The 26,811-nt window shown below is 50.3% G+C and overlaps 1 protein-coding gene across 1 annotated transcript in view; it reads left to right on the top strand.

The window, feature by feature from the left end:
• LOC118828397 (cilia- and flagella-associated protein 46-like) overlaps nt 1-26,811 on the top strand; it is a 40,886-nt gene that overhangs the window by 4,576 nt on the left and 9,499 nt on the right. Inside the window, exons 7-17 of the mRNA XM_036734972.1 lie at nt 1,974-2,338; nt 2,482-2,694; nt 3,934-4,102; nt 10,609-10,758; nt 11,629-11,736; nt 12,718-12,902; nt 15,926-16,057; nt 19,441-19,603; nt 20,411-20,495; nt 24,391-24,529; nt 24,830-25,013. Of these exons, the coding sequence (XP_036590867.1) occupies nt 1,974-2,338; nt 2,482-2,694; nt 3,934-4,102; nt 10,609-10,758; nt 11,629-11,736; nt 12,718-12,902; nt 15,926-16,057; nt 19,441-19,603; nt 20,411-20,495; nt 24,391-24,529; nt 24,830-25,013 (1,893 nt within the window). The remainder of the gene's footprint in view (nt 1-1,973; nt 2,339-2,481; nt 2,695-3,933; nt 4,103-10,608; nt 10,759-11,628; nt 11,737-12,717; nt 12,903-15,925; nt 16,058-19,440; nt 19,604-20,410; nt 20,496-24,390; nt 24,530-24,829; nt 25,014-26,811) is intronic.

Consider the following 26,811-nt stretch of genomic DNA (forward strand, 5'->3'; position numbering starts at 1 on the left):
TTAGAAGATGCCACAGCAGCCAAATCAGACAAATTCCTACCCTGACATCCCTGATGAAAGGTCTCCTGACCTCTGCTCAGTGACCTTTGAGGCGATCTCCTCCAGGCAGTGCTCCCCACTGGGGGACAGTCCTCGCTATTCAGAATCGGCCTAAATCCTGCCATGGCTTCTGGTTCTGCCCTCTGGGCCATGGGGTCTGGCCTTCCCATGGCACAGTCAGGGCCCTTTGCCTGCCTGGAGCTAACAGTCTAGAAGAAGAAGGTCTCAGGACAGGGCATTTTTACCCACCTGTTCTTGAAAGCTGGGTCCTACGATCCCATGAGCTTTATCAACAGCCATATCCCACTGCTGACTCCAGCGAGCTTGTGCTCCACTCAGACCCCCTCCCCCCCATCTTTTCTCTCTTTACTAGTGAAGCTGATGTTTGAACCAAGTGAGAGATATTACATCGAATATTCAGCTTAATCCTCTGACCTGTCAAAATCCCTTTGGATCCTGACTCATCCACCATGGGGGAGCTGTCCTTCCCATCTCAGTATTATCTGCCAATGTGATCACGGATAAAAATGTAAACCAGAGAGAGCCAAGCGCAGCTCCCTGGGGCCCTCCCCTCTAGACCTGCTGCCCTTTCCCAGTCTCCTGCTTCCCATCACCTTACACCTGCCGCTGATGATGGCTCAGCCAGTCGGGCAGAGAATGGTGCCCATCAGGGGCAAGCAACGTGAATTAGTCTGGGGCAGCCAAATGGCTCCCTTACTCTCTTGCCTTACTGATCTCGGGCATCTAAAAGTAGCTGTTAGGATTGAGCTGAGCATAGGATGAGCCCCCCACCCCCACCCAGGCTCCAGGTCCTCCCAGAACTCACTGGGAAGGGGTGGCCCTCCGCTACCCCAAAAGCTCACAGACAGTGTCGGCTCCTTCAGGCCTGACCTGGGCCCCCCACCTCTGTCTGCCTCTCCTTAGAGGGTTGGCTCCTCCTGTCTCATGAGAGCCCAGCTCATTGCTTGACACGGACAAAGAAAGCACTTAATAAATTGGTCCTGCCTGCTTCCTTCCATCTTTCCCCCTCTCATTCCCCTCTTCCTTCCTTCTTCCCTCATTCCCTCCCTCCTTCCTTCCCTCCTTCTTTTCTTTCTTCCCTCCCTCCCTCCCCCTTCCCTACCTCCCCTTTCCCTCCTTCCTTCCCTCCTTCCGTCTTCCTTCCTTCCTTCCTTCCTTCCTTCCTTCCTTCCTTCCTCCCTCTCTCCCTCTCTCCCTTCCTCCCTCCTTCCTTTCCTCCTTCCTTTCTTTCTTCCCTCCTTCCCTCCCTCCCCCTTCCCTCCCTCTCCCTTCCCTCCTTCCTTCCCTTCTTCCTTCCTTCCTTCCTTCCTCCCTCCCTCCCTTCTTTCCTTCTTTCCTTCCTTCTTCCCTCCCTCCCTCCCTCCCTCCCACTCTTCCTTCCTTCCTTCCTTCCTTCCTTCCTTCCTTCCTTCCTTCCTTCCCCCCTCCCTCCCTCCCTTCCTTCCTCCTCTTCTTCCTTCCTTGGTCTGGCATCACCTAGACCAGCAGAGAGGGCCTTCACACCAGTAGATGTATGAGAGTATCTTGGGCTAATCAGGTCATTGACTAAGAACTTGACAGGACCTCAGAGCATCTGTTTCACAGATGAGGAAACTGAGGCCCAGAGAGGGGGATAACTAGTAAATGGCAGAGGCAGAATTTGAACCCAGGCCTCGTGCCTTCAAACCTAGTGCTCTGTACACATGCTGTCCTACTTCTGGGAAGAGCCTTTGCATGCTTTATTCTGCTTTGGCCTGTGTGACTACATCATTATTTTCTTTTGGGCACCTAGAGCTCCAGAACCATGTGATCATCAGAAGTGGGGCTCTCTGACCCCCCAGACACCCTCCTGGACCTCCCCAGCCCCACCCCAAATGCTCTCCTCACCTCCTTGGCCCCCCAGATGCCCTCGTGGACCTCCCTGGCCCCCCTAGATGCCCTCTTGGACCTCCCCAGCCCTGCCAGACACTGTTCTGGACCTCCCTGGCCCCCCAGACACCCTCCTGGACCTCCCCAGCCCCACCCTAAATGCTCTCCTGACCTCCTCGGCCCCCCAGATATCCTCATGTACCTCCCTGCCCCCCCAGATGCTCTCCTGGACTTCCCTGGCCCCCTCAGACACCTTTCTGGACCTCCTTGGCCCCCAAGATGTCCTCCTGGACCTTTCTGGCCCCCCAGACACCCTCCTGGACCTCTATGGCCCCCCAGATACCCTCCTGGACCTCCATGGACTCCCCCAGATGCCCTCCTGGACCTCCCTGGTCCTGGATAGAAGTGGGGGACCCCGGCTCTCCCTGCTGTATGCCCTTCCAGAGCTCCCTGGCCTTGGGCCATTTATAGGGGAGGCCAGTTCAGACCACCCTTTCACAGCTCCCCCAGGGGAGCTTCTAAAACCCTCGCTGGGGTGATTCTGACGGTCCCAGGCCCCTTTCGCTGTTCCAGCTCCTGGATCGAGAACCTGTCTCAGTACGTGCAGAGGAACTGGCTGCGGTCAGCCGAGATCGGGCAGGAGATCAACGAGGCCTGGCTGGTCCACAACACGGTGGTTTACGTCCTCAACCACAACCATCACCTGATCACTGCCGGCCGGCAGAGGGAGCTGGTAGACCTGCTGCAGAACCTGCTGAACATCATGAGGATCACGGGCCACAACGGGTGAGAGAGGGCCATTCCAGGCCTGGCCGGCTCTCAGCCTGGGGGTCCCTGCCCTCCAGAGGCTTATGCTCTACTGGGGCGGGGGGAGGGAAAATGTGCCTGTGATGGGAAATGGGGAGGGGGCCTCCCCCAAAGGATGGAGGTGTCTTGTCTTGGAGACCCTGGGAGCCCAGCGTGCAGATGAAGCCTATGCATTTACTACATACCTACTGTGTACAGGCCCTGCCCTCAAGAAGCTCAGGGTCTAATGGAATAGACAACAGGCTGGGAATGAAGGAGGCTCGCGGGAGGCTTCGTTAGTGGGAGTCATCCAGACCTGCCCCCCCCCCCCACTGCCCAGGATGCCCTGAGGGGGAGGGGAAACCCCCTCATTCTATTCTGCCCTCTTTCAATGCATCATGGCCATCACCAGGCTGTTCGGGTGCTTGCTCTAAGGAAGAGACAGAGATGGTATGGTGCAATGGGAGGAGTCCCTTCTCTGGAAGACCCTTGTGGGAGCCTCAGTTTCCCCATCTGTTACATGAGGGTTTTAGACTAGTTAGCTTCTAACTCTATATCAGCTGGAAAGGGTTGCCAGAGACTGACCTGTCCATCGGCCTTCTATGACAGATGAGGAAACCGACACCTGGGTCCTGGTCACATAGGCAACAAGTAGCGGGGGCAGGAGGTTGACTCATCCCCTCTGCCTTAACCCCTTCTTGGCAAGCATCACCCATCTCAGCTTACTTGGGGGCGCCCTATGCTCATGTGGAAGAACTTCCAGCTCTCAGGAGTCAAGAGGGCCTGAGTTCAAGTCTGGCCTCAGACACTTAGACCAGGGCTGGGGAACCTGCAGCCTCGAGGTCACGTGCGGCCCTCTAGGTCCTCGGGTGTGGCCTGTTGACTGAGTCCAAGTTTTACAGAACAAATCCTTTTATGAAGGAAATTTGTTCTGCGAAGTTTGGATTCAGTCAAACGGCTACACTCAAGGGCCTAGAGAGCCACATGTGGCTCAAGGCCACAGGTTCCCCACCCCTGACTTAGACATTCAGACCCTGGGCAGCTCAGTTAAACCAGATGGCCTCCTGTAACAGTAAGCACCCTGCCACCCCCAGGATGGCCTGTCAGCACAGGTTCTTTGATCTGCTTTTCTGAAGGAAAAGGGAAAGGGAGCTGGTTCCCCACCACCATGCTCTGGGCCCTACCTCTGGCTGCGATATCCCTGCTGGGACTCAGCGCCTTTCTGGATGATCCTTCCAGGGACACCGTCGCGTTGGTGTTGCTGTGCAATGCGTTGGCTCGGGGACTCATCCTGCCCTGGATTCCCTCACACACATCAGATAGGGGCCGCAGGTTTTTGAAGTCAACCCAGACGCATGTGGCCCCGCTGGAGTGGAATGCCATTTCTGAAGTTAAAGTGGCCATTGAGGTAGGGAGCTGATAGGGGAACATGGAGAGGGGGTCGGGGAGGAGCAGATCCACCCATCAGCCATGGGTGCATCTGACTAAAGAGTTGGGGTTCTTCAGGAAGAATCCCCCAGGCATGAAGGCCATGCTGGGCTGAGCTTGGGCTGCCCCTTGGAGCTGGTGCCTTTATTCCTACTCGAGAGGGCCTCTCCACCTCAGCCCCAGACAGCCTGCCCTCCTTTGCCGCAGCTTCTGGGGGAAGAGGCAGCTCTTCTGTCACCCCAGTCATCTCTATCTTTGAGACCTTGCTTGGGTCTCCTGTGCCCTCTCAGCTTGCCTCCTGGGCCAGTGCCATCCCCTCCCCTTGGGTTCCCTCTGTGGACAGACATACCCAAGGCTCCCCCAGCCTATGAAAATTGTCCCTCGACACTATGAGCTTTAAGACACACCCACTTCTCCTGCCTTTCCCTGTCAGAAATGAGCTTACCCTTGGTCACTCCCATGATCATGCAGCTGTGACCACACTCAAAGTCACTAACATTCTCAAACGGTCTGTCTCCCCTCCTTCACCTCTGAGGGGGGTCTTGGTGAGGCTGAGCCCTTGCCCACTTCAGACCCAAGTGCCCTGGCATCCATGACACTACTTGTCTGGCCAGTCTGGCTCAGTCAGTCTTTGTGAATGAATCATCATTCAACTCCCGAACCCCAGCACACACACACACACACACACACACACACACACACACACACACACACCGTGGGTGCTCCCCAAGGCCTTGGTTATCTCATCAGCTCCCACGGGGGCAATGGTTTCTGTATTAGCCATGTTGAAAAAGAAAACAGAAAGAAGATGACAAAGAGGAAGAGGAAGAAGGAGAAGGAAGGAAAGGAGGGGGAAGAGGAAGATGGAGAAGGAGGAGGGGGGAAGAGGGGAAAGAGGAAGAAGAAGAAAATGAAGATCACCACTACCACCACTGAAAGTTTGAAACTCTGCTTCAATCAACATTCAGACTCCACCACTTATCACTCTGGAGGTAGATAGCATTTTTCATCATGAGTCCTTTGGGGGATTGTCTTGAATGATCGTACCCCTCAGAATAGCTGAGTCATTCACACCTGATCATCTTGCGATATTTCCATGTACAATGTTCTTCTGGTTCTGCTCACTTCACTTCTCATCGGTTCGTGTAAGTCTTCCCAGGTTTTTTTTCTGAAAGCATCCTACTCATGGTTTCTTATAGCACATTAATATTTCATCACAATCATATACCACGACTTGTTCTAACCATTCTCTCATTGATGGGAATCCCTTCAATTTCCAGTTCTTAGCCACCACAAAAAGAGCTGCTATAAATATTTTTGTGCATACGAGTCCTTTTCCTTCTTTATCTCTTTGAGGTATAGACCCAGTAATGGTATCGGGTGCGTGTAATCACAACCTTGCACACAGGCAGCCCAGGGCATAGGATTATCTCCTCACTGGACTGAGGCATCATTGGGATTTTGTAGTCCCCTGGGTGTCAGAACAACCCTTGTTAAGGACTGCACTGCTTACCTCCTGGAATGAGGAAGAGACTAGAAAAGGTGCCCTGAAAATTGTATGCTTCACCTAACCTAACCCTAGCCTGCTTACTGCAGCAGGTGGGTACCCTACCCTGTGGTCAAAACACAAAAAAATGTACAAAAACTTTTGCAAATATTATCCCACTCCCATGGGTACATGGAATGTACACGTGCTTATGGACACCTGAAAGATGAACAGCTCTTACTGTGAGAGAGTTCGGCAGCTATCACATCCAAATAGAACCCCTGAGTGAAACAAGGCTGGCAAATGAAGGCAAGCTCACTGAAGTTAGGGATGGCTACAAGTTTTTCTGGAGTGGGTATACTAAAGGGGAGTGCCATGAAGCTGGCACAAGTTTCTCAAATCTAATCTAATCAACCAGCTTGTACGCCCACCAAAAGGAGTGAGTGACCGGCTCATGATTGCCCCTTATGGGAAAGCACCACACCACAATCATCAGTGCCTATGCTCCCACCATGACAAACCTTGATGAAATCAAAGAAAAAAATGATGAAAACTTGGAGACTCTCAGTGTACTGAAAGAGGACAAGCTTGTAATTCTTGATGAAAAGGAGTGGGCAGCTTCCAGAGATTTGGTGTACAGCAGCTCTTTATTTACTCATATGAGTCAGAAAACTCACAAACTTCAAGGCGGGTTTGACAAAAATGATGGGGAAATCCAGAAGCTGCTAAATGAAAAACAAGAACTCCACAGGGTTTATCAGCAGGATAGCTCACCAGTCTTTAAGAAGGCAGCATTTTACTCCATCAAAAGTAAAGCACAAGTGGAACTTAGAAAGATGCAAAATACTTGACCTAATAAAAAAGGCAGATGAAATTCAGTTTTATGCTGATAGTAACAATTCCAAGTACTTATATTATGTCCTGACAGCTATTTATGGGCCAAAGACCTATGACGCATCTCAGCTACTCAGTGCTGATGGAGTCACATTGGTCAGCGATAAGGACACCATCCTGGAGAGATGGGCTGAGCACTTCCATAGTGCTCTCAATAGACCGTCATCAGTCAATGGTGAAGCAATTGACCATTTACCTCAAGTTAAAGTCAGTCCCTCCCTAGCTGAAGCTCCAAATGAAGAAGAGGTTTTGAATGCCAGTAGGCTCCTCCCATGAGTCAGAGCTTGGCACTAATTCTATTCCAGCTGAGATTTACAAGGCAGGGGGTCCACTGCTGGTACAAAAGCTGAATGAAATTTTCTCCATTCTATGGCAAGAAGAAGTTCAAGGATGCCTCCATTTTCTTCAGCAAGCTTTTGTACCTCTTTTTCATTTCATCAACTCTACTTTTTAAGAGTTCTTCAGTGAATTTCCCCCCTCATTTTTCATTTGACCGCTTCTGTTTTTAAGGTGTTTTTACCATGCTGTTGATTCTCTTTTCATAATTTTTTTGCACCACTCTCATTTCTTTTCCAAATTTTTGCTCTACCCCTCTTGTTCAATTTTTTTAAAAATTCCTTTTTGAGTATGCTTAAGAGTTCTTTGGGGGCTTGTGTCCAATTCAAATTTTTCTTTGAAGCTTTGCGTGCAACTGTTTTGATTTTTTTGGCTTCTGAGTTTGTGTCTTGATCTTCTCTGTCTTCACAGTAGCTTATTATGATGAGGTTATTTTGTTTGTTTGCTCATTTTCCAGCCTACTTCTTGACTTTTAATTTTATGTTAAAGTTGGGCTCTGCTTCTGGGGTGAAGATGCACAGTCTCAAGCTTCAAGTTTTTCACGTTGCTGTGTTCAGAGTTGTCTCTGGGGATCTGTCAGTGTTTAGTGTTTCCAAGGTGGTGTGATCTAAGGAGTGGTGTGGTCAGTGTTCTCCTGGCCTGGGCTCAGGCCCTTGAGCCTCCACAAGCACTCTCCTGTGCTCCAGAACCATGGCCAGGGCCCCTGCTGCCCTGCAGCCAAGAGCTCTTGTAAATACAACTTGGCCTTGCTGTCCCATGATCAAGTGCTCCTCTCTGCCTTGGACCTGAGACCAGGGCTTCTGCTCCCTTGTGAGTGACCACAACACTCTTCTGCACCCTAGAACTGTAACCAGGCCCCTGCCCCTCTGCTGTGCCTAGTGGATTATTGCCTCCCCTTGCCCTGGGTCTGTGACCCAGAACTGCAGATGGGCAGTGCAAGCAAAGGGTCTCCTGCAATCTCCTTCTGACCAGTTGTCCGACCCCCTCACTCTCAGTTGACCGAGAGCTCCTGAAGTCTCAGGTGCAGCCACCTCCAAAACCTGCTGCTGGCTTGTATAACCTGGGCTCCAGGCCCAACCACCAGCCCAGTGAGAAAATTTTTTCATGCCAACATTTTATGGGTTCTGCTGTTTTCTAGAATTCACTTGGATGCATTATTGCAATGGTATTTGAAGGACAATTTGGAAGAGTTCAGATGATTTCCTGCCTTTACGCTGCCATCTTGGCTCCACCTCTCTCCATCAACACCTAAAACTCAGCATATCATAAAGGAGTCTCTTTCTTTCTCCTGGACCCGCAGCCCCAACATTCCCACTTCTGTATAGGCTACTGCCAGTCGCCCAGACTCATGACCTCAAAGGTGTCCTTGCCACCCTGACCACATCAGTCAGTTGGTAGTTGTGACCACTCTTCCCTAACACCTCCTTTAGTCTCTTTCTGTCCTTCCTGAGGGCCAGCACCCAAGTTTGTCTTTAGCACTCCTTGCTTGACCTACAGAAACAGGCTTAATGGGCCTCCCTGCTTCTAGCCTCTCCCCTCCAAAGGCAGTCTGACCATGCTCCAAGGCTTCCTCTCCCTTCCCAGGCTGGCTGTGTGTCACTGAATTCTATATTCAGTCATCCAGGGCTCAGAGCTGGTCGCCACCCTTGACATCCAATCTCCTGCTCCCATGGCTTTTCACAGGCTACTATAGCTCACTCCTTGAACATGAATAATGGACTTCAGTCTCTGATGCAGTTACACTGTTACTGTTCCCTGAACATAATGCTCCATCCTCATTTCCATCCTCCCCTCCCCCTTGTTTCCCTGTCTTCTTCCAAGATTCATCTCCAGCTTCCCCTTCAGCAGGAGGCCTTTCCCAGCCCCCTCACTCCTACTGACTCCATCTACATTGTATGTACCTTTTATGGATATATATGTTGTTCTTCCCCCTTAGAATGTGGGGATGCATTTCTTTACATCCTCTGTGTGTGGCACAGGGGCCAGCACCTCCCCAGGGTCTTAGTAAGTGCATAAGAAGTATGTATTGACTGACTCACTGACTGACTTTAAGGTTTGCAAAGTGCTTTACACAAATGACTTCATTTATGGATAAGGACCCTGAGATTGAGAGTGAAGAAGTGTGGGCCAGAGTCCCCCAGGTGCCTAGAGGCCACTCTAATGCCTAGACCACTGGGCCTGGAGTCAGAGAAACCTGGCTTCAAATATGGCCTCAGACACTTATTAGCTGGGTGACCCTGGACAAGTCACTTAACTCCTGTCTGCCTCAGTTACCCCATTTGTAAAATAGGCCTCATAACACCTGCCTCCCAGGATTGTTGGGAGGACCAAGGGAGATTTTTGTCCAGTGCTTAGTAGGTGCTAAATAAATGCTGCTTCCCTTGCCTTCTCCATCCAGTGCACACTGTTCACCCTAACAGACCACCTTCTAGCATCTTCCCTTTCCATCTCTGCCTCTCAGAATCCTTCTCTACTTATAAAACTCAGTGCAGACATTACCACTGCTGAGAAGCCCCTCCTGACTGCACAGAATCTCAGATTTGGAAGAAACCTGAGAAGGCTTGCAGGCCAACCTATGACTGCACAAAAATACCTGGCAAGTAGTTTTCCAGCCTCTGCTCAAAGCCCTCCACTGATGGGGGGCTCAGCACCTCTGAGCTTTGGACAGCTCTTCCTCTCCATACATTGGTCCTACTTTCACCTTCTCTGACCAAACAGAACATATCTGGTCCTTCTTTCCCATGACAATGCCAAACAAACAGACTGGGGCATATCGCAGGGCTCCCCCAGGCTTCCCTACTTCCATTTGGATAATCTTTCACATGGCATGACCTGAGCGTCCTTCACCTTCCTGGTTGCCTTCTACTGGCTCTCCAGCCTACAAATATCCAGGCTTGAACCCAGCACTGTGGGTGCGGCACAAGGGCCAAGTACAAAGGGACCTTGGACTCGCATGGACATCAAGCCAGTGTGACCTTGTGGGCATCACAGGCCATCAGTGGGGTAAGACCCAACATGTGAGTCTGAATGGGCAGATCATATTCAAAAGAACCAGGCTGGCCAGGGGAAGGAGTGGGGAAGAGTAGCACTGTATATTAAGGAGGCAGGCTTCTGTAAGGAAGTCCAGGAACCTGGCAAGTGACTCTTGCTATGTCTTTGGGGAAAGGTCAAAGGAAGGAGTAGGACTGCAGACCAGCTGGACAGAAAGAGCAAAGCACTGAGGAGTTTGGGAAACAAAGCACCATCTGGGCACCAAGGCATCTTGGTGTGCTCCCCTCTCATCCTCTTCTTCCTCTTCCAACTTCTCCCCCTCTTCTTCCTTCTTCCTCTCTCTCTCTCTCTCTCTTTCTCTCTCTCTCTCTCTCTCTTGCTCTCTCCCCCTCATTGTGACCTTGGTGATACTTTCATCCTTCAGAAGGTGGAGAAATGACAAAGGGACCTTCCCTTCTAGATCTTATTCTCGCTGGTTGGGTGGGGTGCTAGCCTGGAAGTCATGAGAGCACTAGGGAAAAGTTCCCCTTCCCTCCTGTTTGGAAAATAAAGGAAAGTGGGGAAGGTGCTGGGTTTGGAGTCAGCAAATGAGGCCTCAGGTGCCCCATCTGCATAGTGAGAGTCAGCTGGACAATCTCTGTCACCCTCCCCCCTCCTTGCAATTTAAAATCGGATCCCAAGACTTTCTGTAGCAAGTAAATTATTGGTGGGAAATGCTGGAGCTTCTTTTCAAAGTTGTTCTAGGTTTTAATTGTCTCCCTACATTTCTTGGGTCTTAGGTTTGTGACTTTGGTCTCACTCTGACCAATGGGAATTTGCCTCAAGAGATAGTGCCCATCAGCATCCGGCAGCAGCTCATTGCCACCTGGGTGAAAGCCAAGCAGCTGGTTCAGCAGCAAATAGGCAACAAACTGGGCACAGATGAGGAGGTGAGAAGGCAGGGGAAACTGGTGATGGGGAGGGGAAGTGAACGCAGAGGATGAGGTGAAGGAAAGGTGATGGTGGGCCCTCTGTGAACAGAAACAGTGAGGTGAAGGGGCACCAGATGATGGGAGAGGGAGTGGGCATGGATGAGGAGATGAGAGAGGGACTGTGATAAAGGGGGTGTGAGTGTAAACAGTGGGGTGAGGAGAGGCGGTGGTGAGCAGGAAGAGATGATGAATGGAGGCACAGACAACGAGGTGGGGAAGGCACCCCAGAGGAGTATTCCTTTTAGTCAGTAACCATAGGGTACTTGTTACCTGCTTTGGGAGAATGCCTCCCTGTGGTATCTCACACCTGAGCCTTCGGCCCTGCTGTATCAGGAAGCAGAGTCTCTCCTCAAGGACCAGAGTCCTGTGGGCCCCTTGGTACTGCTGGCTTGGCCACTGCCTAGGTACAAGTAACCCTGACCTCCCAGGCCTGGGTCGTGGTGGTGCTATGAACAAACAAGGCTGACAGGGCAGTGGAATGGGAGCTCCTTGAAGGCAAGAACTGTCTGAGTGTATTCATGCCCCCAGTCCTGGCACTATCCTTGGCACAGGGTGAGCAGCTGACCAGTTGTTATTGGGCTGAATTGGTGTCTCCTGCCCCTCCCACATTTGGCCTCCAAACTCTGCTTCTGCCATCTTGGGAAAGTGGGTTGTGTAACCTCTGTCTAAGGATTAGACCATTAAGGCTGATTGGTATAGAAACATTAGTTCTAAACCTTCCGTGCCCACACACTCATCTTTAGCTCTGTCCAAATGCACTCTTGGGACAGCTTGGACTTCCCAGCAGCCACTGCTCCTGACCAGAATATGATGTTTCTTCTTACTCAGAACCTAAATGAAAGCCAGGTCCGAATGACCAAGGTGCTGGTTGCCTTGGAGATGTATTCTTGTAATGGGCTGGGCCTCATGGACTTCACCTTGCCCACCTTAGCCCAGGTATCTCGCCATCCTTTGAGGGGGGCAGGGAGGGTTTGGGACATGGATGGTGTGGGTCTAGAGGGAATCCTTCCCCAGGATATCCCTTTTGTCTGCTGTGGCTCAGGAATGTCCCCATCTGTTGGGGGAAATGAGGGAGGGTTAGGGGGCACAGATGGTATGAGTCTAAAGGGCTTCCTTCCCTAGCAATTGTGGGTGTGCTAGGAGAGAGGAAGATGACCTCTGGGCCCATGGTGGCTGGAGGCTCCTGAGCAGTCTTTTTCTTGTCATCATTCCCCTGTGAGAGAGCACAGAACAAACAGAAGCCCCTTGGAACCCACAGCTGGGCTCTCCAAGCTGAGCTCAAGCCAGGCAGAACAGGGCTGTCCAGGCTAGATGCCCCATAGGTTGCCAAGCCTTGTCTTTGGGGCTCTCAGAAATGAGCCATGTGGGAGCTACAGACTCTGCTCACATAAAGGTACCCCTATTCTTCTTCAGTCTTCCTCTGACACCTCCAGGAGGGGTGGAGGGGACACTGAGCCCCAGACTCACCAGAGCAAGTGGTTTGGGAAAGTCTCAAGCTCAGCTGTGGAGGGGCCGCTATGTTCATCAGTGGAGGTAGTGACCACATCCATGTGGATGCTGAAAGGCTGAAGGGACTCCCCCAGCCTCCACAAGCTAATGCCAGCTGCTTTTCCCTTGGGGGAATTTTCTTTTAACTCCTATCCCTCATTTGAAAAATCCTCACACTCCCTGGATTGGCCCAAATCCATCTTGCAGATGGTGTTTTATTTACACATTTGATTAAAATGAAGTAGATTTGGGACATTTCTCAGCTAATGAGCCCACAGTTCAGTGACTGCAGTGCCCAGCAGTGCCCATTGGCTGGTGGCACCTGCAAATGCCTGTGAAGCTGTTCACTGGACTTGTATGGAAGGACAAAACTGCCCTTTCCATCCCTTGGGACATCCAGAGGCCGGCATATTTCTTTTGTGCTCATAGATGCTGAAGATGGCCTCAGAATGCGTGTGGACAGATCCCCTCATGGAAATCCAGAGCCTGGTCCGACTGGCACACTTTGCTTATATGTTACGTGAGCATGAAAGCGTGATGGCCTTGTGCAAGAAAGTCCTGAGCAAGGGCGAGAAACTCCTTGAAAGCCAACGGGAAGTCAAGTGTTCAGATCAGTAAGTCAGTGGCTTTGAGTCTTGCCCCAGGGCTGAGTGCCAGCCCTCGTGCTCTGGCCTCAGTGCCCTGTTGCTCTTCCCTGGCCACTACCAAAGGTGGCCCAGCTTCCTCTCAGGCTCCCAGACTTCTCTCTGCCAGAAGGTTGACAGACCCTGCTTCTCCAACAACCTGTCATTCCCTAATTGGTGATGCTGATTTGGCAGCTTTTACACTAGTTTTGCTGATTAAGAGGGAATTCATTGAGAAAATGATTTTGAAAAATTTCTTATTTGTCTTAAACTTAAACACAAAATAAGAAAAAGATTTCCATGTGCACAGTAGAACATAAACAGCATTCAATATAAAATCATGAGTTTCCATTTTTGTTCAGATAGGTTCTTCACCACCACCCCGCTCTTTATCACTCTGGGATACAGACCACCTAGCAGTGATATTGCTGGATCAGAGGGTTTCCACAGTTTCATAGTCCTTAGGGTATAGTTCCAAGTTACTCTCCAGAATAGTTGGATCAGTTCACAACTCCACCAAACAGAGCATCAGTGTCCCAATTTTCAACCACATCCCTTCCAACATTTATCCTTTTCCTCAGAGTTGTTTTAATTTGCATTTATCTAATCAATAGTGATTTAGAGCATTTTTTCGGATGACTACAGATAGCTTTGATTTCTTGGTCTGAAAACTGCTTGTTCATATCCTTTGACCATTTATCAATTGGGAAGTGACTTTTATTTTTATAAATTTGACTCAGTTCTCTATATATTTGAGAAATGAGTTATTTATCAGATATTTGCTGTAAAAATTTCCCCCCAGTTTTCTGCTTTCCTTCTAATTTTAGTTGCATTGGTTTTGTTTGTGCAGAACTTTTAATAATTGAAGTGATCCATTTTACATTTTATAATGCTCTCTATATCTTACTTGGTCCTAAACTCTTCCCTTATTCATAGCTCTGACAGGTAAACTATCCCATGTTCTCCTGTGGTATCACCCTTTATGTCCAAATCACTTACCCATTTTGACCTTATCTTGGTATATGGTGTGAGATGTTGGTCTATGCTTGGTTTCCACCAAAGCACTCTTCGGTTTTCGCAGAGGTTTTTACAGTAGTGAGTTCTTGTCCCAGAAGTGGGAGTCTTGGGTTTATCAAACACTAGGTTACTGCGGTCATTTACTCCTGTGTCTGGTGTACCTAATCTGTCCCACTGATTTCCAGTCTTGTTTCTTAGCCAGTGTGAGATTGTTTTGATGATTGCTACATTATAATGCAGTTTGAGATCCAGCACTGATAGGCCGCCTTCCTTCACATTTTTCTGATTGATTCCCTCTTGACTTTTTGTTCTTAAAGATGAATTTTGTTCTTATTTTTACTAGCTGTATAAAATAATTTTTGGTAGCTTGATTGGTATGGCACTGAATGTGCAGGTTAATTTAGGCAGAATTGTCCATTTGTATCATATTGACTCAGCCTACCCATGAACAATTAATATTTTTCCCAGTTGTTTAGATCTGACTTAATTTGTGTGAGATGTTTTGTAATTGTGTTCCTGGGTTCGTCTTGGCACGTAGACTCCCAAGTATTTTGTATTGTCTACACTCATTTTAAATGGGATTTCTCTATCTCTCACTGCTAGACTTTGCTGGAAATATATAGAAATGCTGATGATTTATGTGGACTTGTCTTGTATCCTGCGATTTTGTTAGTTATAAAATTGTTAATTAATGAGTTTTTTAGTGGATTCTCCAAGTATATCATCATACCACCTGCAAAGAGCGATAGCTTTGTTTGCTCTTTGTATTCTCAGTCCTCCAATTTCTTTTTCTTTTCTTACTGTTCTAGCTAGCATTTCTAGTACAATTTTGATTAATAGTGGTGATAATGGGCATTCCAGCTCATTTTAAAAATGAGGACACCAAAGCAAACAGAATCACATAGCTAGTCAGTTTCTGAAGCTAGATTTGAACTCAGGTCTTCCTGACTTCAGGCCTGGCACTGTATCCACTGGACCACCTGGCTGTCTGACTTAAATGCTAAAACAAGATTTAAAATGGAGTCACCCAGAATGATTCAGCACTGGCAGCTGATTTTGCATGGAATCACCCCAAGGCTCTAGGTACCACTGTGACTGTTTTTGCCAAATAGGAAGAATTCAGTGGCTTTCTCCAACTTCTGTGTTTTTATTTTTGAACTATCTTTTATCCACCTAGTAATGGCAGTAACAGCCATAGCCCAAAGCTGCAGGGGAGGTTCCCTTGTTGTTGTTGGGTCCCAACCCATTTTCAGCCGCAGAGGATGCTGCCCAGCTCCTGGTAGTCCCCAGGGAGCCTCCTGGCAGACCTGCTTGTCTAGCTCTGCGCTCTTTGCCCATATTACATGTTGCTGAGGTGAGGCTTCTCAGGAAAGGGGATTTTCATGTCTTGGAAAGACTCTTTTCCAAATCTCTGATATCAAATCTGTCTAAACAGAGAAAATGCAGGTGAGTGTGTGTATGTGTACGCACATATATTTGTCTCACTGTTGCCACCTGCCTGCTTTCCTTGCCCCTGCCATAAAACCTGCCCCTTGTAACAAGAGATCAGGGGAAGGACTCCCTCCCCCATCTGCTGGATGAGGATGCCCCCCATGGACCTGGGCCCTCAACAAAGGACATTTATCACTGAGAACTCCTGGTCCATCCTCCTGTGTACCTGCTGTGACTGGTGTGATGGGGGCCCTTTCCCCAAGTAGCCAAGCCCCACCCATTTTTGGGGACACTGACGGTGTCATCCCCCTCCCGGGCTCCTGTACTCACATAGCAGCCTAGAGGCCAGAATGATGTTCTCCTTGCTCCTTATGCCCCATAGAGTAGGCAGCTCAATCTCCTTTGTGACCCTGGCTGCACTGCCCATCGCAGGAGCCAGAGGTAGCCAGGGCCAGAGCTCCTGTGGCACACCAGAAGGAATTAGGGGCACAGGCTCATCCCCAAGGGTGACATGTGACAAACGGTTCCTGCTTGCTCACATGATGGCCCACTGCTTCTCTCTCCAGAAATGACAACTTGCTTCCAGCTGAATTACTGAGTGCTTTGCTGTGTACCCAAGGAAAGAGTATCATGGAGAACTTGGCAGGAAGAAAGCAATTACGCCAGCAGGCGGCCAAGGCCTTTCTGGGCAGTATCAGGTAGGGGCCTCCATAGCAACAGGCACAGGGAGACTCAGGACCCTGTAGTGAAAAGGGCTTGTCTTCCAGTCCTTAGGAAGTGAAAGGTCAGGAGGTGAGAGACGGACTGTGGAAACCCTTGGCAGGAGAAAGAGACCAGTGCTGTCTGGGGTTGGGGTGGGGGGGCTGAAGAGGATGGGAGGGGGGGAATGGAGGATGGGATCTGAGGGTAGGAGATGGGAGTAGGGGTTGGGGGAATGGGTCTGGGAGTAGAGGATGGGAGTGGGGGATGGGTCCTGGGGGTAGAGGATGGGAGTGGGGGATGAGGTCTTGGGTAGGGTTATAAGGTAGGGAATGGAGGCTAGGGACTGGGGTTGAAGATGCCAGGACTTTCTTGCTATTCCTAGTCCATGCTGCTTCAGCTCCATAACCAAGGAGAAAGGGGAGCATGGCCTGTGTGGATGGGTCCCCCCAGTGTGCCCCCACCCCCACCCCAGGAAGGTGACTCTTTGCCTCAGAGCAGGGCAGGGTGGCCTCTCATCCTGCTGAAGGCCAGCATGACCTTGGCCTTGGGGAGGTTTGCTGCTCTGAGCCTAACTTTGTCTGGCCCCTTGGGGCCCTCTTACATGGTAGCTCATGAGGATTCTTGGTTCCCCCTCCCCTTGCTATGTGCTTGGCACTGTACCATAGAGAGAGCCCAGTACTGGGTGGGCCTTGGGCATCCTCAGTCAAACCCCAAGGCCAGAGCCCATGCCTCAGTCCTGAAAGATGATCATGAGAACTGCCCAGGAACTAGAGTGCAGGGAAACCCATCCCACCTCCAGGTAATGCCCACCACTGCCCCCTTGCTGACCGGAGGCACAGGATTGATTGTGATTGGTTTTTGGGAGCTGCCTCCCCCTGACTCAGCCAGCTCAGGTCCTTCTACCCTGGCTGCCCTCCCCTGGACACTCTCCACTTTTATCAGGGGCAGCTAGGCAGAGCTGGAGCTCTGGGCCTGAAGTCAAGAAGCCCTGACTTCACATCTAGCCTCAGACTCAGCCTCTAGCTGTGTGACCCTGGGCAAGTCACTCGGCCTCTGCTTTCCCCAGGTTCCTCATATGCAAAGGGGGGATGATAAGAGGACCTACTGTGCGAAGCAGTTATCATGTTCAAAGGAGATAATCATTGTAAAGCACTCAGCCTAGTGGCTGGCACCCAGTAGGTGCTGTCTCCATGCTTCTTACCATTTTATCAATGTTCTTCCTACACCATGTTGCCCAGAAGTGAGCTGAGGTCTAAGGAGGGCAGAAGACAGTGGGATTCTTAGCTTCTGGCTCCAAATCGCTCCGCCCCTCTCCACGAAGCCTCAGATAGCACTGAATTCCTTGGCTGTGGACTCAGACAAACTACTGTCTAGCCAGGCTTTCCCCACCTTCTACTTGTGAAATCTTTTTTTTTTTTAACTTGCACCTGACCAGGAAAGCAGGTTTCCTCACCAGGAACTCCACAAGCCAGTGAAAGCCCAAGTCCACATCCCCTCCCCCAAACAACTCCACATCCATCCCTTTTCAATATCATCGTATTGGATTTTCTTGAAGGACTTCACTGTTGATCTGTTCTGGAATCCAGCCGTGTCTTCCAGACTTGTCACTTAACTCTTTGTGCCCTCTGCACCAAAAAAGTCATCAGTATTTTTATTGACCATTGATAAGGCAGCCGGGATCCCTGGGGGGCTCCCTGAGACCTCCTTCCACCATTGGGGAATATTCATCAAATAATAGACCCAGAGCTGAAAGGGCCCTAAGAGCCACCAAAGCCACGAGGCCACCGAGACCATCAAGGCAACCTCCCTCATTGTACAGATGAGCCTCCAGGGCTACCATACATATCTTTGTGCAGACTCAGAATTTGTCACGGTTGGGATGGACCTGCACTGTCTGTACCCCTCTAATCCCCCCTTTTCTCTTCTCCTCTTTCCTTCCCATTTCATTGTTGAGTGAAAGTGTTTATGTACTCAACTGGCTGAGTGTGTGTGTGTGTGTGTGTGTGTGTGTGTGTGTAGTGTGTGCATATGTATGGGGGTGTCATGTGTGTGCATGGGTGTGTGGTGTACGGTGTGTGGGGGATGTGTGTGCATTGTGGTATGTGCATGTGGGTGTGTACATGTGTATGTGGTGTGTGTAAGCCTGTGCATTTGTGTGGTGTGTGCATATGCATGGATGCTTGTGTGTGCATGCACCTGTGTGTGTCTGGGCCCTGTTTAATTGCATCCCCGCCCCGTAACCCCTCCCTGGTGCAGCCAGGGCTCACAGGGGTCACGTCCTATATTGAACATAACCAGCTTCATCCCTTGACTGAGTGCACGTTTGGGGCACATTTACTCTGGTAAATGCTGGTCTTTAGATAGGAGGGCTTGGAAGTCCTCTAGGAAACAGGGCAGGGGCTCCGTGGGTCCAGGGCACAGCCTGATTGCTGCCCTTCTGGGCTGGGTTTGAGTTTGAACTGGAGCCGCCATAGACAGCTGCTGGTGTCAGTCAATGTCAGCCCGTTTGGGAGTAGGGAGGAGAAGGGAAGGAAACCAGCATTTCTGAAGGACCTACTATGGGCCGGGCACTGTGCTAAGCACTCATGTGATCCTCACAGCAACCCTAGGAGGCAGGGGCTGTTATTATCCCCACTTTACAGTTGAGAAAACTGAGTCAAGCAGGGGTTAAGGGTCTGAGGTACCTTTTGAGTTCACGTCCTCCTGACTGCAGACTCAGTGCTGTACCCACTGTGCCACCAGCTGCCTGTGAAGTGCCAGCTGCTGGCCCTGCTTTGGTCTGGGATTCCTGCTCCGGTTATTCCAACGCAGGCTTGAGACTGGACTAGAAGTTAGAACCAAGATTCCCTCTGCTCCTGGGGTCCGAGCCACACAGCTGGGCTTTGCTCTGTGCTCCTCATCTGGAATGCCAGCCCCAGGAACAGGCTCCCTCCTCTGTGGGAAGAGCAATTTGAGAAACTGAGGACTAAGGGATGAGAGGAAATCTGCCCCCAAAAGGGGTTTTGAGGCCTTCGTCTTCCAGTCAGACGGGTCTCCTATGTAGAGGGCACAGTCAGCAGACTGGCTTGTACAGAGGGCACTGGCCTTGGAGTCAGAGGGTCTGGATTCAAATCCCACTTACTTTGCATAAAATGACCAATTACAGAAGTCATTTCACATTTTGAACCCTTTCCATATCTGTCAAATGAGGCAGTTGGACAGTGTCTGGATCCAAGACTGTGTTCCCAGGTGGGCTTGGGGTCTGAGTGGACCAGGTCTCAGAAGTGCTTTAAGTGCATTAAGTCAACCTGGGCCTGTGAAAATGTAGGTGATTGGTCGGGGTCTCTGGGTGCCAGTGTTTCCTGTACCCTGCCCTGAGGGGTTCCAAATCCTTCCCCAGGTATGCGGGCTTAGCAGGGAACCACACCTTGGTAATGCAATCAGCCCGCCATTACTGGAACACCTGCCTCCCATTCTTCAGTTCCTCCTTCTGCCGGAAAAAGCTGAAACAATCCATCCAGCTTATCCTCAAAACCATCAGCAAGACTGAAAACAAAGAACAGGTGGGTGCAGGGACCCAGGAGGGAGCCAGGCCCCCAGGAAGGCGGGGCCAGGTATCCAGAGGCGGGGCCAGGTATGGGGGGGGTGGCAGCTGCTGCTGCTGGGGCAGTGCCCGCTGCCAGACCCCTTTCCCCACAGCATTGTTTCTCCCTTTTTCCAAGTAAGGAAACCATGGCTCAGACGAGAACCTTGCCCAGGCTGGCACACCAAGTGTCTCTGAAGCCACTCCTCAGATGCCCCCAGGCTTGGGCACAGAGACCCTGAATCTTTGGGGCCTGTCTGTAGATGGTGGGGAGGGGGCAGATGAGAGGGAAGAGAGAGGGGCTAGGCAGTAGAGGTTCTTCCAAAAGATGAAGGGAGATGGGGCCTCAGGCCCTTGTTGAGGGTGGGCCTAAACAATGTCTCTATGGAGGCTCTGGAGAAGGGGGATGAATAGGGAGAGATTTTGAGGAGAAGATGATGGGAAAAGGAATTTTCTGACTTGGTGCAGAGTAGCACCAGGACTTGGGCAGAGGCAGGAGCATCAGCTTCCATGGTGAGTGAGGGATGGGATGGAGAGGCCATTCCGGCCAGGCACCTTGGGGCAGCACGCCCTGCCATCCAAGGCAAGGGATGAGATCCCCATCCAGACTGTGCCTCTGCCCAGTGTCTTTGGTCCATGTAAGTCCCCATCTGCGGGGTCCCTGAACTTGTTTCTGAGATTTCTCCTTACTCCCCAGCCCAGTCCTATGTGTCCACTCCCGTAGAGCTTATGAGGGAATCAGGGAGAATGGGCTTGGCACCAACTGTCCTTTGTTCATTCTCTGTAGTGTAAGGAAAGATCCTTGATTCTGCACCAATGGCCCAGCATGGACCTTCAGTACAGTGGAAGCACCGAAGGTCACTTCCAATCAGGTCTGCAGGAAGCCAGTGCTTGTGTGTGTGTGTGTGTAGGTGTGTGTGTGTGTGTGGGTGCATGTGTGTGTCTGCACGTGAGCAGGCAGACGCAGATTTGTGTCTTGGAGCAGTGCGGGGTGGGGGGAGGTGGGACATTGGGAACACTTTTGGAACCACTCAGGATGTTGAAATCATCGAGTCAGACAGAAATCCACACCTGTCCCTGCCTAGGCCTCATGACCTCTCCACAGCGCCATTACACGATTTCTTAACTGGATTTTTCCTGGCTTCCAGACTGCCCCTTCACTGTCACAATAATCTTCCTAAAGCAAGTCTGACCACAGCATTGTCCTGCTCAGGAAACTTCAGTGGTTCCCTGTCATCTCTCAGGGAAAATATGATCTGCTCAGCTTGGCAGTTAAAGCCTCGCCCTGGAGGGCTTCAGGCTTCCTTTCCCATCTTACCAACATACAATTTCCCTCCACTCACACTGTTTTCTCACCAGCCTGGCCATCTCATTGTTCCCTGAACTCAGCACCCCATCTCTCACCTCCCTGCCGTTTCCCAGGCTAGCCCCCATGCCATCCTTTTCTCTGCTTCCTGGGGCTGAGCCCAGGAACCAGGTCTACTCTTCTAGAAGCTTTTCCTGATCCCCGAGTGATGGTCTTCTCTCCTTCCTCAGTTTTCTTTGGATTGTACTCATCTAAGTGATAAACTGTTCTGGAATCAGGAAGTCCTGAGCTCAAATCCGGCTTCAGATGCTTCCTAGCTGAGTGACCCTGGGCAAGCCACTTCACCACTGCCCACTGCAGCTTCCTCATCTGTGCTCCTACCCCTGAGGCTTGTCGTGAGGATCCAGTGAGCTAAAAATTGTGAAGCGCTTAGCACAGTGTCTGGTGCATTGTCGGTGTTATTGTTCAGTCATTCAGTGGAGTCCAACTCGTCACGACCCTGTGGACTGTGGAATGCTAGTGCTGTCCATGGCTTTTCTTGGCAGAGCTCCGGGAGTGGCTATTTCCTTTTCCAGTGGATCAAGGCAAACAGAGATAAAGTGACTTTCTGGGTTCACACAGCTAGTGAGTGCCTGAGGCCAGATTTGAATTCAGGTCTTTCTGACTCCAGGCACAGTGATCTATCCACTGAGCCACCTAGCTCCCTCCACCTGACATATAGTAATGGCTATATAAATTATTATTATTATAATATCTGTGTGCCCTTCAGCCCAAGGTCCCGCCCTGAGGGAAGGCACGCCCCTTGACCATCCCACATTCAGATGTTGAGTAACTAAATAATCGGCAACACCCTCAAAGGGTGAATGTGGGGAAGGCTCCTGCACACTAATGGTCCAGGTGACTTCCTGGGGTAGGACAAAGGGATAAGAAAATTCACATAAAAGAATGAAAGGTCAGAAAAATCAAGGGAGGTGACGGAAAGAAAAGGGGTCAAGGGAAACTCATCCTGTTGGTTACAAAGTGTACAAAAAACCAAAGCAACCAAAAGGCTGGGAAGCAGCCCCAGTGTGCCTGGCATTGTGCTGGGCTCTGGAGCCTGAAAGACTACTCTGAATAAGCTCCTGCCCTCTGTCAGGAGGAACACACACACACATGCACACACACACACACACACACACACATGCACACACACACATGCACAAACACATGCACAAGCACATGCACACACATGCACACGCGCGCACACACACGTGCTCGAATAACGAGGCCACCCCATGATCACATCATTTCAGAGGGCGCCCAAGCCCCTGGAGGTATGGTCAATAAAGGCTAGATGTGACGGTGGCCCCAGACTAGACCTTTGAAGGAGGCAGGGGTGGGGCGAGGAGTGAGGTGCTTGTATACTAGTCATGAAGGACAGAGCTCTATGTCTGAGGACAAGGAAGTAGCTCCAGGGATGGGAAAACATTTCAGGACTAGTTTAAAAGCAGAGGAATAGGTCTGTGGAGTGACCAGGTCAGAACTATGAGATGCAAAAAGAAGTCTAGGGTTTAAGAAACATCAGGTCTTAGAAGTAGAAAAGACCCCCTTCCCTATGCCACTTAACAAACGTTTATCATGCACTCACTTTGTGCTGGCCGCTGGGGACACAAAATCAAAACTGAAATAGCCCCTGTCCTCAAGAACCTTACTTAGGTAACATCTGTGTCATACAGAATAATTTACAGAGCTTAGCACAGTGCCTGGCATGCAGTAGGTGCTTAATAAATGCTTATTCCTTCTCTCCCTCCCCCTTCTTATAATTGACTGAAATTGAACAAAAATAATAGAGAAACTGATGTGGTCATCTGTACTCCATGACCAACAGCTCCAATACTGTCTCGGGCAAGCCAAGTCCCACCTTCAGGCCAGGAACACATTTCTAGGACTCTGTGCCCGGTCACCAAGTTGTCAGTGACACCTTGTTTGGAATGAAGAATGGCAGATGTGTTTCCCAGCATCCTGTTCTTTAGTAGCATGTTGGGCTCAGGTCATGGCACCTACATCCTGTTTTCCAGCCATTGATACCTGTGTGCAGTTGTTGGAATTAGCCGAATTTACGGCCTCATGGCATACGCTTGCTTGGCCACCCAGAACAAATAAGGGATGTGGCTGCTTCTCCTCATTTCACATGCCATCTCTGACTCAATATGGAGGGAGCATGGAGCTGACCTTACCACCCCCACTGCCACAAGGGACTTGGAATAGGCGCTGCTGCCCTCATGGATACTTCTCCCTTTGTGAAGATGTTGATAGAGGTGGGCAACAAGAGAGAATTGGTGACTCAGCATCTATGATACTCCTGTTCTGCTCACACTCCTTTCTGACTTCTGTGTCCCAGAACCAGAAATCCTGCAGCTCAGGGAGGGTCAGGTAGCTGAAAGGGTGCCAAGCTGAGATGGTGAGAAGGGTACAAGGCATCCTTTTCCCTAAGCCCTAGAAGATCTTGGCCGGTAGACTGAACCACCTGGGTATGTTTGGTAAAAAATGGGAGCAGCCCAGCATCTCGCATTCTATATGTAATTAGAAAGCCCACTTGGATCTGAGAACTAGGAAAACTCCCACATAGACATCTACTAAAACCACGCAGACACACCTATGGGCAAGGAAGCATTGTATCTTTCTTAATTACATAAAGGGGATAAGTTCACAACAAGCCTTTACTTGAAGGAAGTTAAAGAAGAGAAAAGAAAGGAATTTCAAAAACCAAAACAGTGTATCCAGAAGAAAGGAATAAAGAAACCAGGGACAGATCCTGGCAGCCATGACAAAGAAGGAATAGACATTTTGGTGGATAAGAACCATTCCTCAAAAGAAAAATGGTCGTAGGAAATGCCAATTCAGTAAAATTTCTGAAACATTAACAGTATACTTCGGTGGGAAAAAAATAAACCCCGTACCCACCTCAATAGCAAACTATCACACAGTGGTTACTATTGTATTGATCTCCATGCTTGGAAAAGTCTAAATGAGATGGGGGAATCACAGGGGACTGCAAGTCCACACAGACACACTCATGCAGACTGGATTTTCTTAAACATTCAGCATATTCACTATCAGCTCAAAGACTTATATTAGGAAACTTTAAAATTTATCATCTGTACCAACTCACAGCAGAAACAAGCCATTGAAGCTAATGACTCAAAGATACCAGACACAGGAGTCTTTACTTCACGTGTGAGATGATGGTGCCGATGTCTGAGAAGGCATCCTTCACCATCCTCCACTGTCCGAAGTTCGGGCCTCCAGCCATCTAGCTGTCTCCTTTTGTGTCAGCAAGACTTCTCCCCAAGAACTGTTAAAGATTTCACCCTGAAATGCAAGATGGTCCTTTTCACACAGCTGGGAAATGTCTCTTTTTAAACACTCAAGTGTGCAGCTGGTAGAAAGAGAAGGTCATTGACGTTGGTTCTATCCCACAGGTACCGATGACGACATCACCCTGAAAACAGCCCTGTACGGCCTCTTGTACCACATGCACGCTGACCAGAATGACCTTCAGGGCGGACTCCGGGTTTTGGAGGAAGCTATACAAGTGCTGCCCCGCACTGGGCACCGACTGTAAGTGCATCCACCGATGTCTGCTCTGGGCTTGCTGCAGTCCCACGGTCCTGAGGGGGCTCAGAGGGAAGGAGGAGTGGCAGACAGGGTCTCTGCTTCCTCACCAATGACATCACTCTGGGAGCACTCATGGTTCTTAGATGTCCTGTAAGCTCTTCATACCAGCTGGGTGACTAGGCAGGCTGCACAACCTTTCTGAGACTCAGTTTCCCCTCTGCCCATTGCTTCTTCCTCACAGCACTGAGACCCTGCTGACACCTCCAGCCTCTCCTGGTCCCCTACCCTTGATTTCTTTTACAGTTTTATTTTCAAACACATGGTGATGGTGAAGGCCAAACTGGGCCAGAACTTCTCGATGGAGGTCCAGAAGTTCAAGGACACCAGCGAGGACTACTTGTCCCACATGTGGCACTGCCTGGCCTTCAGCTCCAAGGACCTTCTGGGGAGTCTCTATTGCTACTACAATGCCATCCATGCACTGCAGGTGTGCTCTGGGGACCTTGAGGGGGTGGCAGGACGTGGTGCTGGTCAGCGAGCAAGGTCCTTCCTGCTCAGATTTGTGTTATGGACGACAGATCGGCCAAATGGGGGGCCTGAGAAATCCTTGTCTGTAAAACCAGAATCATCTTCATGTTTTCTTGAGTCCACAGTGAGAGGGCCAGGAGTTCTGAGCCTTACCCATTCCAGGGGAAGGCTGCTACCGAGGGCTAGCAACCAGGGCTCCAAGGGACAGAGCCTGGCATCCTGTTTGGGCCTCTTGGAATGGATGCTTGTGAGGACAGGCCATCCATCATAGCAGTGCTAGGGATGGGCCAGGGGAGGGCACACAGGCTGCAGGAGGTGGGCATCAAGGAGAACTGCCCACTCCAGAGGAAGGAGTCCACTGCAGACAGGAAGAACTACCAGAGAGAAAGTATGTCTCAGGTCTGCCTGGCTAATCCCCCCAGTTGGCATGGCTTGGGATTTTTTTCCATTTAGGTTTAATAAGTAATTGGCCAATTTATATTTTTTTAGTTTTTGAAAATATATTCCTTTCTATTAAGACTAGGCACAGTGGATAGGGGGCTGGGCCTGGAGTCAGAAAGATCTGGGTGTAAATCCAGCCTCAGACACTTCAAAGCTGTGGCCCTGGAAAGGCACCTCACTGTCTGCCTCAGTTTCCTTCCTCCCAAGGGTTGTTTTGATGATCAAATGAGATAGTGATGGTAGAGTGCTAAGTCCAGGGCCTGGCATGCTTCGTGGAGTTGTTCCATTTGTGTCTCACTCTCCATGACCCCATTTGAGTTTGGGTTTTTTTTTTGGCAAAGACACTATACTGGTTGGCCATTTTTTTCTCCAGCTCATCATACAGATGAGGAAACTGAGGCAGAGTAAAGTGACTTGCCCAGGGTCACACAGTATGTGTCTGGGGCCAGATTTGAACTCAGGTCTTCCTGACTGCAGGCCCTCTGGCACATAATAGGTGCTTAATTAATGCTTTTCCCTTTCTCTTCCTCCTTTCCTGGCAGTCTGGCTAAGCACTAAGCCAAGCCATGGCTGCCCTGCCAAAGCAGAGACCCCACAAGTGACAGGGTGTGAGGGTGCAGGGCAAGGACATGGGCACAGCATGGAAGAGCGCAGACCTCACCCAGACCAGTCCTGAATGGGTGTGTGTGGAGCCTGTTCTTCCAGTGTTTCCTCCCCGACACCTTTGATGGGGAAGTAAACAGATGGAGTGGGGAGAAACAGATCCAGATGTGGTACCTCTAAGTGCTGGATTCCTGGATAGATGGGTGGCAAAGACAGATAGCAGCAGGTGGATGGATAGATGGGGAGGCTAGGGGGCGCCACAATACACACAGCGTGGGTCCTGGAGTCCTCCTGACCCAACTGGATAGATGGAGAACACTTCACAGTGCCTGGCACACAGTGAGCCATTGATAAATGAGTAAATGAGTGAAAAAGCATGAACGTATGCTAAGCTTCCTGTGCGCTTGTGTAAGCCCCCACAATACAAATAGGATAAGTCGGACTCAGCTGTTCTCAAGGTGCTCCTGCTCTAATTGGGTACAGATTCTGGTGGGGCTGCAGCATAGGTGGTGAGGTCAGGGGGGCCCAGTGGGGTGGGCGGCAAGGCCCAGAAGTCCTTACGCAATGATGGGGCCCTGAGACTGCCAGCCTAGAGGTGGGGCAGATGGGAAGGCCTGGTACTCTTCTGGTTACCTCTTCGGAAGGAATGGAATTGTTAACTCTCATCTCACCCAGTGTCACCTACCTGTGAATAGTTATGCAACCCAGGTGAA

This window comes from Trichosurus vulpecula, chromosome 8, assembly GCF_011100635.1.
Source record: "Trichosurus vulpecula isolate mTriVul1 chromosome 8, mTriVul1.pri, whole genome shotgun sequence".
Classification (NCBI taxonomy): Eukaryota; Metazoa; Chordata; class Mammalia; order Diprotodontia; family Phalangeridae; genus Trichosurus; species Trichosurus vulpecula.